At 39.6% G+C, this 15,869-nt stretch overlaps 1 protein-coding gene across 1 annotated transcript in view; it reads right to left on the bottom strand.

The window, feature by feature from the left end:
- Nucleotides 1-15,869, bottom strand: part of LOC135212696 (nucleoporin Nup43-like) — a 145,775-nt gene that overhangs the window by 65,234 nt on the left and 64,672 nt on the right. Inside the window, exon 3 of the mRNA XM_064246379.1 lies at nucleotides 2,263-2,376. Within this exon, the coding sequence (XP_064102449.1) occupies nucleotides 2,263-2,376 (114 nt within the window). The remainder of the gene's footprint in view (nucleotides 1-2,262; nucleotides 2,377-15,869) is intronic.

The following is a 15,869-nucleotide window of genomic DNA, read 5'->3' as shown; positions in this document are numbered from 1 at the left end:
GAATTTCTTCCTTCAGGAGAAGTTCTGCTTTCTCCGGATCGCAGCTTTTTAGCAAAGAATGAGGATCCTTTGTTGAGGTGGGAACCTTGGAAGGTTATACCCCTTCCTCAAGATCTTTCTCTTTGTCCAGTAACGACCTTACGAGCCTTTCTGTCCAGGACATCCTCATCCTCTTCGGGTCCTCTCTTTAAAAGAGAAAAAGGTGGTACTTTATCAATTAAAGGTATAAGGCAACAGATCCTATACTTTATTAAGCAAGCTAACCCTGAATCCTTCCCCAAGGTTCACGATGTCAGGGCAGTAGCCACCTCAATCAACTACTTTCAACACATGAATTTTGATGATTTGAAAAAGTATACTGGATGGAAATTGCCGACAGTATTTAAGCGTCACTACTTAAAGTCTTTGGAATCTCTAAAATTTTCAGCAGTTGCAGCGGGTAACATAGTTTCCCCTGACTCTGCACAGTAGTTCAGTTGAAGATCCAGATCTCCTTTCTACCTATCTCAGCCAACAGTTTGTCTAGCCTACCATGTTCATCCACGTTTGTCCTTGAGTCTTAGCTGCTCTTGTGATGGTTTAGTGGGGGTCCCTTATTTTTTTTGCTAGGGTCACCCACAATTGATTGTACATACTGATCTTTAGGATGTGGTCCCCTTATTTTTATGCTAGGGTGCCACATCCCCATTAATAATGGTTATGGTATTGTTTATTAAGATTTATGAAACTTATTTGGTGTGTCTTTAGCTTAAGTTTGTTCACACACATCCTTTATTACAATTATTGCTAATGTTTATTAATAATTATTTAATGTGTTTCGAACTATGATTGTAACACATATGTTTATTTCAATTCAACATATAACTGATGTAAGCTTTTGTATATATATATATTAACTATAAGTTACTCTTAAGTATTGTTCTTTATCCAGATTGTACGAACAATTGTATATATATTTTCTTACAATTATAGTATATAGTTGAATTTTAAGTTTTATTGAGACCTTCTTTATTTCAATCTTGTGCTAATTCTCTGGTACAATTTCGCGCAGTGATACGAACTGAGCCCAGAAAAAGGATTTTGACGTAGGAAAAATCTATTTCTGGGCGATTGGTTAGTGTCGCCCAGCGAAATCCCACCTCTTCCCAACCCTTCGCTCAAGATTGATTGCTAACTTCAGGATGGCCACCAGAGGCGCGGCAGTCACCTAAGCGTGGGTTGTAGTAGTAGTAGTTGCTGCCCCGTTCTGTGGGTCGGCTCTCTTCCTGTGGGATTTTGCTGTAGGAAATTTCTAATTGACAAGAAGTTCGTGGTAGTGGTCTCACTCGCCCTAGTGTTCATACCGACGCCCTCCTTGTGGGTGAGCGAGTCAGTTATACTGACCTTTTCTATATTTTGTTTATTCTCTGGTATTTGTTAGATCATTTACCCTAGAAATAATGATTTAAAGGATTATTTCGCTGGGTGACACAAACCAATCACCCAGAAATATATTTTTCCTATGTCAAAATCCTTTTATACATATATCAGATTTAGAGGTATGAAAACTGTATGATTAGAAGTACAGGCAGTCCCCAGGTTACAAAGGGGGTTCCGTTCTTGAGCCGCGTCATAAGCGGGAACATCGTCAAAAATCCTAAGAAAACCTTACTTTTAATGCTTTGGGTGCATTAAAAACTATGTAAACTGCAGTCTTATTGCATTTTTCATCAAAAAAAAACCTTCAAATATTGATTATTTTGCATATTTGGTGTCATATTTCTTCTGCCAGATCAGCGTTGTCGTAACCCTGGAAATAATTTTTGATTAATATAATTGAAAAGCGCCTTAACCTCAGAACATCGTAAGCCAAACCCGTCGTAACCCGCAGACTGCCTGTGTGTATGGTACAATGCATGTTCAGTATCAAGCAGATAAAAATCATATTAAAATAGATAACAAAATATGCTGATTCCTCTAATTCCTCTAATCTACAAGGCAGGTGTGTCTTAAATAATTTTAGTAAGTCTATGCTACTTTATATAAGTAAGGTCTTCAAAAATGGAGAAATTGGAAGTAAGGAAAAAAGAAAAAAAAAACGACAAATGAAGGAAAAAAAAAAAAAAAAAAAAAACTATTTTTCACAACCCTATACCTAACTTGCCATCTTCTCCAGCAAAAGCAATTTGATCACCATTACCTGCTAATGATGCAATATGATCCACTACAACTAGCTAATGAGGTAATTATTTTACAAGGATAGACCATAAAGCTTTTATTTACCGATAGTTCTGGAAATTCTTTCTTGAGAGGGGTTCAGAATAACCAATTTGCCATCTTCTCCAACAGAAGCAATTTGATCACCATTGCTCGCTAATGCAGTGCATGGACATGTACCTGAAAGAAATATACTAATGCACTTATTTCTGTAAAAAAAGAAAAAAAAAAAAAAAAAAAAAGGTCTTCTGAATATCTCACCCGATTGACTACAATGACTTTTGTAGTGTAGTCGCTGTCTCATCCTTAAGGAATACCCTTTCCATGGTCTATCCAGAGTTCCATGGTGAACAAACTAATGTCAAAGAATTCTCTTAACTGGTATTATGGCAGGGTATTGTGTCGTAATGATAAACATCATAGTATGTGATAGAGTCTAAACGGACTCAGGATAAGAGGGCACTTCTATTATCCTAACCGAACCCTAATACCCAGTTTACTTACTACGTCAAAACCAATAGATGACGAAGTAGTTATGTGCATATGCAACGTCACATTGTTTACATACGAACAAAATCCAACCAAGACGCTTTTCCTTTTCTGGTCCATCAAGAAATCAGAGCTCAGAGAAGTCCGTTCTTTGCTAATTGATTCAGCTAAGTGCCAACTTTAAGTTCCAGTTAAAAATTTTTCTAGTTTAGACTGTGGAGCAATGATTTTTCGTGTGAAAAGCAGTAATTGGCTTATTTTGCCAGCACACGTCAGCGCTTCTTGCGATTTATGAACTTTAGGTTAGCTCTGAGAATTTCATACTTTGCTCATCAATTTCATTACTGAGGTTCATGGACACATCAATTGAAAGTTAATTGTACAATTTTAAGTTTGTGAAAAATTTTGTTAGTTTATAATGTAAAACAGTGATTTTGTTGTGCGTGAAAAGCCGTAAACTGTCATTATTCGCCAGTACACATGGGCGCTAACAATTTAGGATTGTTAGCGCCGAGAGTTTCGTTCCTTCGCTTATCAATTTCATTACCGAAGTTCATGGAAACATCCTACTTGAAAACGGAGTACATAATTTCAAGTTCCAGTTGAAAAATGAATAGTTTGGACTGTGGAGCAATGATTTTATTGTTTGTGAAAAGCCATGAACTGGTTTTTTCATCAGTACATGTCAGAGCTTCTTACATTTTGTGATCGTTAGCTATTTGTAGAGGCAAAAATCGTTTTGAAGAATTTATCGTTCTAATTAGAAGTTTTATCTAAAGAAATGCTCCACAATTATCATAAAATATAGAAAATCCTTTCAGAAAACAATATTGGCAATAGCCTACCAGGCAGTAGCCTACAATCTACATTGATTCAGTGAGAATATGTTAGCTAGACTGTAGCAGATATTGTCTGTAGCTTATAACCTAGGATTACATATTCTTAAGGATGAACAAATAAATAACCTGGAATAGGCAGTAACCTGAATTACGGAAAGATTTAAGGATATATCCTGTTAGGCTATGGGCCTTGGCAGTAGCTAAGTTTACACCAAAGACCTTAGGGTTAGAAAAAAGGCTAAAGGCATTATCCCTTTTTATATAGTCAGTAAACTTAAGCATTGTCTTAATACTGTAGGCTATCATGTGCATCCCTTAAAAGGGGAATTAAATAATCTAGATTGATTAGACAATAACCTATGCTAGGTGATAGGCTATCCTAGCTATGGTAAACTAAAAACTGTACATAGTACATAGACCAAATGGGCTATGATGTAGTAGCCTATTTTGAGGGCTACAACTTACACTTGGCTAATCCCATACCTTTAAAGGTAAATTAATCAAGATTGGACAACAACCTAAGCCTAACTATGAATTCACATGTCAGTAACTTTCTGTTTATATAGCCTTTACATTTGATCTAGGATAATCTGGATCAGGCAGTACACTATACTAGGCTAAGAGAGAACAATTTAAGAAACATCATATTGATGAATGCAGGTCCACAATAATATCTCATGTGAAGTATAAAGTCTTTAATAATAAGAGCTTTCGAACCTTGTACTAGGTTCATCTTCAGTCAAGTCATATTGTTAGTGTACTAAGTGGTAGTTTAGCCCAAATAGCCTAGGACTGGATATAAACAGTATTCTAGGCATAATTAAATAACCTAAAGCCATTTAAAACTGGCTTGGGCTAACTAAACAAATTAGTACTTAGGATATTAGTCCAAATGGTATGACAATTCAAATTAAAATTTTACATACCTGGTGCATAAAGACTAATACTGTACAACCATTTATGGCTGTTAATACTTTACAACCATATATGGCTGTTAATACATACAACCATATATGGCTGTTAACACTGTACAACTATATATGGCTGTTAAAACTTTAAATCTTAAAGAATCTAATACAAATGTGGAAACTGTATGAGGAACTACAGAGGTGTCCCTCATTAAAAATTTAATACTGGCTGGCTTCTAATAACAACTTGCTTTATATAAAGCATCACTACAGGGCTGCCATTATGCAGGACCCTCACAGTTCAAATTGTTCCGTATCAAATTACTCAGGTCATTTTGTGCCAGTGGGTATGGCTCATACCACCTGCATGGATATACGTACAGCCTTGTAAAAAACAATTAACACTTGCTTGGTCGACAGATATGTACCTAGCTTGTAGTATGCTACTGTCAGCAAGTTTTAAGGATGGAACTGCTCATTTTAAGCTGTCCCGGGGGATTCCTAGGGTTCAAGTAGGACTAAAGAAATGGGTCCCAGACGCCCCACCCCTCTCCAGGAATAGTTGAAACCCTTATAATAACACTTACAACTGCCCATTAAAAATGTTTATATGTACCTGTTTTTTTTAATAGTTTTATCACAAAAATGAAGTTTTCATAATAAAACTAATATTGTAATACTCACCTGAACACCTGAATTAGCCCTAATCCCAATTAGCCTGAACAGCTCTTACCTACCCATCCCACTAGTGTGAATTTTTAATAGCCAGCGTTACCAACGCTGCAGGTAAAAACTTTCCTTTCTTACCTTCCTCCATTGCTTATATGGTTTCAAATTGATGTGGGGAAAGGAGGGTGGGAGTCATTCAGGTGTTCAGGTGAATATTACAATACAGTAGTGCCTCAGGATACGAAATTAATCCATTCTGAAGCGGCCTTCGTAACCAGATTTTTTCGTATCTTGAACCACATTTTACATGTAAATTGCCTAATTTGTTCCAAGCCCTACAAAAACACCCAAGTAAATTTTATAATAAAGCTAAATTGACCGATAAACAATGAAATACAACAATTTGGACCCTTCAATACCTAACATAAACTACATATACTACTACAGTGTTCCCCCCGTATTCGCGTTCTCCGGATTCGCGGACTCACACATTCGCGGATTTTTCTTTGGAATCTATCTAGAAATTATTCGCGGACGGACTCGCCCATTCACGGAATTTTCCGACGAAAATAATCACTAATTAGTGTATTTTGATGTTTATTTTCATGACTAAATACATTTTTAGGATACAAAAATGATTGACTAATTTTCAAAGATTCCGGTGTTAGTCTGGACTTGGTTTTGTTTATTTGAAAACCTAAATGTTCCAGGAATTTGATCACTCTGACCGTTGCTTCTTTGCATTCTTTGGGGTTCTTTGCCCAAATAAGCCAATCGTCCAGATAAGCCACTAACATTATTCCCTGTTTCCTTAGCTCTTGCACTACTGCTTCCCCCAATTTGGTGAAGATCCTGGGGGCTATGTTGAGCCCGAATGGCATTACCTTGAAGGAGTAGGATCTGTTGCCTAGTTTGAAGCCTAGGAATGGACGGAAGTGTCTGGCTATGGGAACATGATAGTAGGCATCTGTAAGATCTATAGAGGTTGTGACGGCCCCACGGGGAAGTAAGGTCCGTACCTGCGAAACGGTCAGCATCCTGAACTTGTCGCAATGAATGAATAAGTTCAGATGGGACAAGTCTAAGATGATTCTTCGGTTTACCGAGTCTTTCTTTGGCACGCTGAACAAGCGTCCTTGAAATTTTAAATTGTTGACTCTTGAGACTACTTTGAGAAGGAGGTCTTCGGTATACTCTACCAATTCCGTTGTTGGTGCTTGATAGAATCTGTTGGTTGGAGGAGGGCCCTCTAGCCAACTCCAACCTAGTCCCTTTGTTACTATACTTTGAGCCCAAGGGCTGAACCCCCACCGCTGGCGGAAGAGGTACAGCCTCCCTCCTACCTTGGGATTCTCACTGCTGGTTTGCCGAGGGGCGGCCACCTCTTGCTCCTCGGAAACCTCTTCCCCTGTTAGCAGCCCTGCCGGATCCTCTGAATCGAGAGGCACCTCTTGCTCTGCTGCCTCTCGCAAACCGAAAGCCTGGAAGTTCTGGCTTTCATAGTTGGAATTGTAGGCTGGCGAGACAGCAAAGGAAGTAGAGGGTTGAGATTGCTGGGACTGAGGGGTCAGAACAAGGTATTGTTGTTGACCCTTTGACGATGGTTGCCCTTGTGATGCTGGGACTGCCTGAACCAACGTTTGTTGAGCTGGCGGAAGGGAGAGAACTTCCTTGGTTTCTTCTTGTTCCTTGGGTTAGGACCAGAAGATTCCTGCCTCCGCTTTGCTACCAGTCCCCATCTGACTTTGAGGCACTGGTTGACCTTAGAAGCCTCATGAAGGACTTCTGCTACTACTGGTGCTGGAAAGAGGTCCGTTCCCCAAATTGAGGAAGCAATCAGTTTATTCGGTTCATGGCGGATAGTAGCTTCCGCCAGAACGTGCTTCCTACAATTTCTCCTGGCTATGAGGAAGTCGTAAAGGTCACACTGCATGGTGTGCAGCATACCTTTAGCCAAAACTTTGAATAACGGCTCTTGTTGGTATACAAGAGCCGTCATCTCCGCCATAGTCATGGAGGAAAGGGATCTCGCGAGCCTAGTCCGGGCGTCGGTACCCTCCTACTGGATGAGAGAGTCCGACAACCTGGGGAGTCTCTCACTAAAGAGAGAGGTGGCACAGTCCGCCTTTAGTTTTCCTACTGAGAAAGTAGGAACTGCCCCCTCGAAGTACGTCTCGGAGCCTGGGACTAAGAGAGAGGTGGGTTCCGTCTCTCATAGTTGAGGCAGGGGCTCGTCTTTCAGGGCGGCCTGAAAGGTTGCTTCCACTACCTTAAGGGTCAGTGGTAGCGGAGTCCCTTCCACCGGAGTAAAAATGGTGAAAGGACTCCTAAAGGCTGTGATGCGGGTGTTTTCACACCCCCATTCTTCCAGACTTCTCATTAGAGTCTGCTGTGCCTGTTCTCTCGGAAGGATCACTGTTTCCTTGGGAACCTTGTCCTCTCTCATCATCGCTGCTTCCGTTAGTCGGACGTAGCCAATGAATGGTGGTTGAAGGTCTCTGGGGTGGAACTCGAAGTCCTCACTCCTTCGAGTTCCTATGCCTTCGATTGTCAACATTCCGTTGACAAACGGGGCATACGAAGCGATCCTCCAAGGGTTGGCCGCCTTGAATTCCGGCAGTTGGCTGGAATCTGGCATTGGAAGAGGAGAAGGTGGCACAGATAGAGGGGAACCTGCCGCAATCGAGGTTTTGGATCCCGGCGATGGCATTCTCCTGAGCGGCCAGCCGTTCCGCCAACGATTGGATCGACTGGCCGGAAGACGTAACAGAACTGGAGAGCTGGGAGAGCACCGAGCCGACCTTGTTGTCAACCAAGGCCCCTACGATCACTCCCACCTGCTCCAGAATGTTAGCCGAAAAGGATTCGGGATCAAAAAGAGGGACTTGAGCCCGATCCTTACGTGATCTATGTTTGGGGGACCTCGACGCAGAGGAAGAGGCCTCCCTTGACCTAACTGATCCGGGGTGGTGAGCCGGAGTTATAGTGTCTGTCAGGATGACCGATTTCTTGGGGAGAGACTTTTTAAGTTTCTCCTCGGTCATCTTAGCCTTGTGGATCACTGAAGTAGCCTTAGGACGGACAGACCGCTGCTCTTCAGTGAAGCCCCAGAAAGAAGTGGAAGTAGAAGGATCAGTAGAAGGTGATGGAGAAAGGGAATTCAGGAAAGGGCCCTGAGACCCATAGAAGCTGCCCCTACTACACCCTTACCTGTACCCATGGAGTCAATAGCCATGGGTTCAACGTCGAGGTTCATTGCCGCAACGTCTTCTGCAACGTCCTCTGGGAAATCCCCCTCCTGTAGGGAGATCATGACTTGAAGGTCGGCCAGCAAATAGGCGGCCGCTATCGGTCCACCACTGATCCTTTCTTGGCTCCTGGGAATATTAGGTCCGCCATATCCTGGGTAAGAATGTAGGGGCGGCCCTTAGAATTCCGGCCAAAACCCCCTACCCAAGCTTTGAGAGTCGACAAAGCTTTCTTCTTTTCTTCATCAGAACCCTGTAAAAAAGGGTCTAGAGTTAGGGAGAGGATAGGGGAGGAATGTCTGTGTGTTGAGATTATATGAATATGTGTCTCATATGTGAAAGGTATAATATAACAACAAGTATTCCAGGTGACGAATGAATGAAGAAAGTGCTAAGAAACTTACTACTAGTGAGGCATCTCCTACTAGCAAGTAGCAGGTTTGGCAAGCTTCATGATGCCAAACGATAAAATCCTCCACTTTCACTGCACATCCTGCATGAGAACGGCATACTATATGGGCGCACGGGTCTTGGAGGATGGCATGCACCCAATCTCCTGGCACAACATCTGTAAGTCAAAGGATACATGAGTACCAATGACAACCTCTGGTGGTATAATATTTGCAAACTATCCGTGGGTGCCGGAGTAGGACCGACGGATAGAGATCTACGTATGAATATTACGTAGAAAAGTTACGAGGGGGAAGAAAGTCTCTGCCTCCGCCTAAGCTCACTTGTCATATGACTAAAAATAGACTCCGTAGGGCCCGGAGTTCTCCGTATGGCCCGGAGTTTAATTAATATTGAGTGAGCAATGTCAAACTTCTAACGAAGCAAGGGATAGAACGAGAGGCGGAAATAAAAAACCCCCGAGTAACGCAAAAAGATTCTAAACATTAAATAACACAAAATAAAACAAAATAAAAACCCCTTATATCAGTAAGTGCTCGTGTGAAACTATCCTAAGTGGATAGGAAACCCAGTGGTTCCCTCCCCCCTCTCTAGTTCGGTAGCGGCGGATAGACACCTGCGGACTGAACTGAGGGGGAAAGAGTAGGGAAGAATGTGGGGTAGGGGAGCCCTCCCCCTGAGCGGCCAGAAGTTAAGGACGGAGAAGAAGGGGGGAGGAGGTCCCGAGTCCCCCGGGAGGCACGTGACGAGTGAGAGTACCAGTAGGGGAGGGGAGATCCCCACCAGGTCGTGAGTCACCCCCTCTCATGCAGACTCGGACGCTAGCTGTGAGAAACGAGTCATCACCCATCGACGTGGATGGCAATGTATGGAGGGGGGGAAAATGGGGGGGACGGGAGGGGGACCCCGTAACCGGGTGGGCTCACCGTGATCAACCGGTGGTCTTCCCAGCCAGGTGAAAGATACGAGGTGGGGAAGAACCGTCGGAACAACATCAATATCATGATATATATAGGATTATTTATAATAATCAATCAAATAAAATTAAAGCGATATCTTAAAGCTAGACTAACACGGGGAACACGAAGCTAAGCAAAAAGGAAATTAGGTTAATCGCCGATCCGAAGAAAGGGGTATGTTAGCCTAATTTAACCTCTAGTTCAAGAAAACGGGGGGCAGGCTAATCACCAATCGACAATTGGGGTATGAAAGCCTAACTTAACGGTAAAATAAATAACAGGGAAGCTAATCGCCATACCGAAGCATGGTGTATGTTAGCCAACCTAGTACCTATAATATTATTAAAGGTAATCAGGAACTAGAGAAGGAAAGAGAGAACATCAGAATAATTAAGATGATATGACTCTCAATCGTGACTGATAAAACTCCTAACAATGTAAGGCGTAGCTAGACTAAGGTCCGAAACGTGCGGTCGGAGCGTGCCCCGTGGAGGCCTAACTAAAAAACTAACTGCATAAAGATATAGAGACTATGTATAAGTAACCATATCTAAAGTACTGAGAAAAAGGGAAATCTAACGGTATGGAAGACCGAAAGAGATAACCCGTACCGCCATGCGGTCGAGGGCATACCGGCCGATAAGGCTCCGAATATGTATAAAACACGAAGATCATCATAAAATGAGTCAGTAACCCCAAACAGTACTTAACTAGAAGCAGAAGTTGAAGACATCTTGAAAATAAATCCAAATAGAGCGAAACACAGCACCGAAAAAATTTTAACGTTTGGTGTAACGCGCGCTATCGAAAGGAATGACGTCTCAGGCGTCGGAGGCACTCACGGTAGTAGTAGACCGGGAGCTGTAGCACGGCTCCTCCGTAGTTCGGGGTTTTGTCGAAGGAAGAAGCTAAATGGCAAGGGAACTCTGGTAGTGATTCCACTCGCTCCTTACTATACCGACACTTCTAAAAGAAGTGAGCGAGCCATTTATCTTGGCATTATATTGTTTCTTTTTTCTCTAGGATGAATAGCAATATTTATTCTTCAGAAATAGTATCAAAGGAACCATTTCACAGGGCGACACAGGTCGTTGCCCAGAAATAGATTTTTCCTTCGTCAAAATCCCTTTATTATTTTCAAATATTAATATTAATTTATACAGCAATAATATCAATTCATTAAAGAAAATACCATAGTGAAATAGTAAGATTTTAGCTTATAAATTTAAAAAATTATGGAAGAACGAAGGAAATCCCAGTCAGATTCTTTCTCTAACTCAAGGTACTAAAACTCAGATCTACGTATCAAGTTAAGTGACCGGAGGGGGAAGGAGCTGATTTGTGGCTGCCATCACGTGGGCATGAAAGTTCCACCCCCCCCCTCTCTCTCTCTCTCTCTCTCCTCTCCTCGGTCTCTCTCCTTTTTACTAGAATGATAGATTTTTATGGTACATATATGCATATATGTTTATTAATATCTTCAAATACCTAATAATAATAACTGTAATTACAAAAATCCACATATGTGAAAGTTTTTACAAGACTTTACGATGATCTCTTCTCTCTCTCCTCTCCTCTCGCTCTCTCTTTTCTCTTTTTTACTGAGATGAGGAATGATTTTATGGTACATATATGCGTAATATTTTTAGTTTTTAATTATACTTCAAAATTAAAATAATAATACTGTAATTACAAAAATCATATGTGAAAGTATTTTACAAATACTACGATAATCTCTCTCTCTCTCTCTCTCTCTCTCTCTCTCTCTCTCTCTCTCTCTCTCTCTTTTTTTACTGAGATGAGAGATTTTTATGGTACATATATGCGTAATATGTTTATTAATATCTTCAAATAATAATAATAATAACTGTAATTACAAAAATCATATGTGAAAGTATTTTACAAATACTACGATAATCTCTCTCTCTCTCTCTCTCTCTCTCTCTCTCTCTCTCTCTCTCTCTCTCTCTCTCTCTCTCTCTTAAAGCGATGTATGAATATAAATTCATTAAAGAAAATACTAAAGTGAATTAGCAAGATTTTAGTTTATAAATAAAAAGAATTACGTAAGAAGAATGAAAGAAAATGCTCATTACCCCGCATCTCTCTCTCAGAATTCCAGTAGCAAGCCGAGTTGGCTGGGGTCCAACAACTGTGCTGCCACATCTTACGATAATGTACTCTCTCTCTCTCTTTTACTGAGATGAGAGAATTTCTATGGTACATGTGTATGTTTATTAATATTTTTGCATAATAATAATAATAGTAATATAACTATATTCAAAATTCATATGTGATAGTATTTTTAAAGAAGAATACAATAATCTATCCACTTCACTCTTTTAAATAAGGACAACCCTCTCTCTCTCTCTCTCGTCCTCTCTCTCTCTCTCTCTCTCTCTCTCTCTCTCTCTCTCTGCTATTGGCTGTTTTTATATTTCTAATGGTAAAATGTTTAAGATTACTTTAAAATGATATTAATAATACCAATTCAATGGTATATTTGATGTAGGATAATACTTTAAATAGACATTTGGTATTTGTGACTTCACATTTCCATTGTTCCACTGTAAAAAGAAAATGGATGTCTCAAATAGTAACAGTATGAAAGAAAACGTGCATGACTGAATACTTATGGGGGGACTGAATTATTTTCACATACGTAACTAAGTCATTCAGTAACGTACATAGTAATGTATTTATGTATAAACATAAAATGTAAAGATTTACTTTAAAATAGTATTAATAATATTTCAAAGATTAATATGAACCATAATAGGATATTTTATGTATATTTGATGAAGGATGGTCTTTAAGGGATACTTTGGCATTTGCATGTTTAGGATAGGGGTTTATGAGCATTTTTAGAGGGGGTTCCAAACATTCGCGGATTTTAACTATTCGCGCGGGGGGGGGGGGGGGGGGGGGGGTGGGGGGGGGTCTGGTTACACATCCCCCGCGAATATGGGGGGACCACTGTATATGTACCTGTAAATAAGGTGTACTATTAGTGTACACGGTACAAGAAATACTGTACGTACATACGTATGTAATATGTGGAACCTTACCTTTCGAGTGAGGCGATCTCCGAAAGTGGCGACAGAGGAGGACGACAAATGGCAGAAAACATGAACACTTAACTTTACGAAACACATTAAAAAATGGCAGAAAACATTAACAATAAACTTTACAAAACACATTAACCCTTAAACGCCGACTGGACGTATTTTACGTCGACATTTTTTGTCTCTCGGGTGCCGATTGGATGTATTTTACGTCGACATACAAAAGTTTTTTTAAAAATTCACGGAAAAATACTTTTAGGCCTACCAGCCGAAAACTCTTGAATCATGCGCCTTGGGGGATGCTGGGAGTTCACGGATCAAGGTGTTGTTTTGTTTACAATTGTTACGCAGGCGCGCAAGCGCGAATTTCTTTCTTGCCGCACCAAAAAGTATCTGTGACACATCTCTGAAATTATTTCGTCACTTTGACATAATTTTTGTACCATTTTAAATTAGCCGTTACATGGAGTTTTATATATGAAAATGTGCGCATTTTTATGTAAAATACAACAAAAAAATAGTCATGATTGTAGCTTTTATCAGTTTTGAGATATTTTCATATAAATAACGATAAGTGCCAAAATTTCAACCTTCGGTCAACTTTGACTCTACCGAAATGGTTGAAAAACGCAATTGTAAGCTAAAACGCTTATATTCTAGTAATATTCAATCATTTACCTTCATTTTGCAACTAATTGGAAGTCTCTAGCACAATATTTCGATTTTATGGGAATTTATGAAAAAAAACTTTTTCCTTACGTCCGCGCGGTAACTCTTCCGAAAAAAATCATACATGCAATTGTGGTAATGTTTGCACCATTTTAAAATTAGCCATTACATAAAGTTTTATAAATGGAAATGTGCACAATTTCATGCACAATACAGCTAAAAACAACCCATGGTTGTAGCTTTTATCAATTTTGAAATATTTTCATATAAAAAATGATAAGTGACAAATTTTCAACCTTTGGTCAACTTTGACTCTACCGAAATGGTCGAAAAACACAATTGTAAGCTAAAACGCTTATATTCCAGTAATATTCAAGCATTTACCTTCATTTTGCAACAAATTGGAAGTCTCTAGCACAATATTTCGATTTATGGTGAATTTATGAAAAAAATAACATTTTCTTTACGTCTGCGCGGTAACTCTTCCGAAAAAATCATTTGTGCGATTGTGATAATGTTTGCACCATTTTAAATTAGCCATTACATAAAGTTTTATATATGAAAATGTGCACAATTTTATGTAGAATACAACAAAAAATAATTGAAGGTTGTAGCATTTCTCATTTTTGAAATATTTGTATATAAATCATGATAAATAGAAAAAAAAACCACGTTCGGTCAACTTTGACTCTACCGAAATGGTCGAAAAACGCAATTGTAAGCTAAAACTCTTACAGTCTAGTAATATTCAGTCATTTACCTTCATCTTGAAACAAATTCAAAGTCTCTAACACAATATTTAGAATTATGGTGAATTAAAAAAAAACTTTCCTTCCCTCCGCGCGCGGATTCTCCGCCACAAATCTCCGAAATGCGTACGTCTCATTCTCGGAATATTTGCTCCGTTTCATATGAGGCATTTCATAGAGTTTTATATATGAAAATGTGCGCAATTTTATGTAGAATAAAATGAAAAATATTTGAAGGTTGTAGCTTTTCTAATTTCCGAAATAATTGCATATAAAGAAAATATAAAAAAATTCTACATTCGGTCAACTTCAACTCGTCAGATATGGTCAAAAACTGCAATTGTAAGCTAATACAGTATAGTAATATTCAATCATTTGTCTTCATTTTGAAAGAAATTGGGAGTTTCTAGGACAATATTTAGATTTATGGTGAATTTTTGAAAAAAATATTTGTTTACGTCAGCGCGTTACGAATTCATGAATTATTTTGAGATAATATTTTCTCTGTGTTGCTTTTATCGTTTTACAATGTGTTATATACCAAAATGATCGCAATTTAGTGTAAATTACAACGAAAAAAAAGTCACTTGTTACCTTTAACCGTTTTGCGCACAGCGTGATTTGAATACAATTATACATGAAATTTTGTTTTTGCGTTATCATATATCGCATTATTTATATATGATAATGATAATATTTTTCATTTCTGATGGTTGTATACTAAACTACAGCCAATGACAAAAAAAGGAGCCAAAAATGAACTCTTAATCTTGAAAACTAAGCGCGCTGTGATTTTTTGAAAAAAATATTTTTTCCGCTTCCGCGCTCACTCCGAAACACCTCTGGCACACGGGAGACAATATGTTATTGTCATGATACAATAAAGTTTTATGCATACTTACCTGGCAGATATATACTTAGCTATAGACTCCGTCGTTCCCGATAGAAATTCGAATTTCGTGGCACACTCTACAGGTAGGTCAGGTGATCTACCGCCCCGCCGCTGGGTGGCGGGAATAGGAACCATTCCCGTTTTCTAAGAACAGATTTTCTCTTCCACCTGTCTCCTGAGGGGAGGCTGGGTAGGCCATTAATCGTATATATCTGCCAGGTAAGTATGCATAAAACTTTATTGTATCATGACAATAACGTTTCTGGGCTCAGCCGTGTCGCTCCGTGAAATGTGTCCTCTTTAGCACTATTTCTAGTAAAATATTGCTATAATACCAGAGAACTGCTAAATTGGACATGTCAGAAGTCTCTGACTCGCTCACCTAAATAAAAGGTGTCGGTATAAAACTGGGGCGAGTGTTAAACACTACCACAGCAACCCCTCCAATTAGCCTTTTCCTCATCAAAAGACCCTAAATACGGGGAGCCGACCCATAGGTCACACCCAGCTACCCTGTTGAAGGAGTCTGTGACGTCATTCCTATCGATAGCCTCCCAGCGTTTGAACGCTTTATTTAAGCTATCTGTTCTTTGTCTTTGATTTCGTTATTCTTTATTGTTATGGATCGTCAATCTGCCACTTCACCCAAGTTAAGTACTGGTTCGCCCTTTTTCATTATTTAGGGAGTGATTTTGCCTTTCGTTTTGCCTTTATTTAGGGTTTTGTTAGGCGTCTCTTTTCCGTAGCGAGCGGCGGCGAGTCGCCATTTCGTCGT

The sequence above is a fragment of the Macrobrachium nipponense genome, chromosome 41, assembly GCF_015104395.2.
Source record: "Macrobrachium nipponense isolate FS-2020 chromosome 41, ASM1510439v2, whole genome shotgun sequence".
NCBI classification, from domain to species: Eukaryota; Metazoa; Arthropoda; class Malacostraca; order Decapoda; family Palaemonidae; genus Macrobrachium; species Macrobrachium nipponense.
This window is presented reverse-complemented; position numbering and strand designations above follow the sequence as displayed.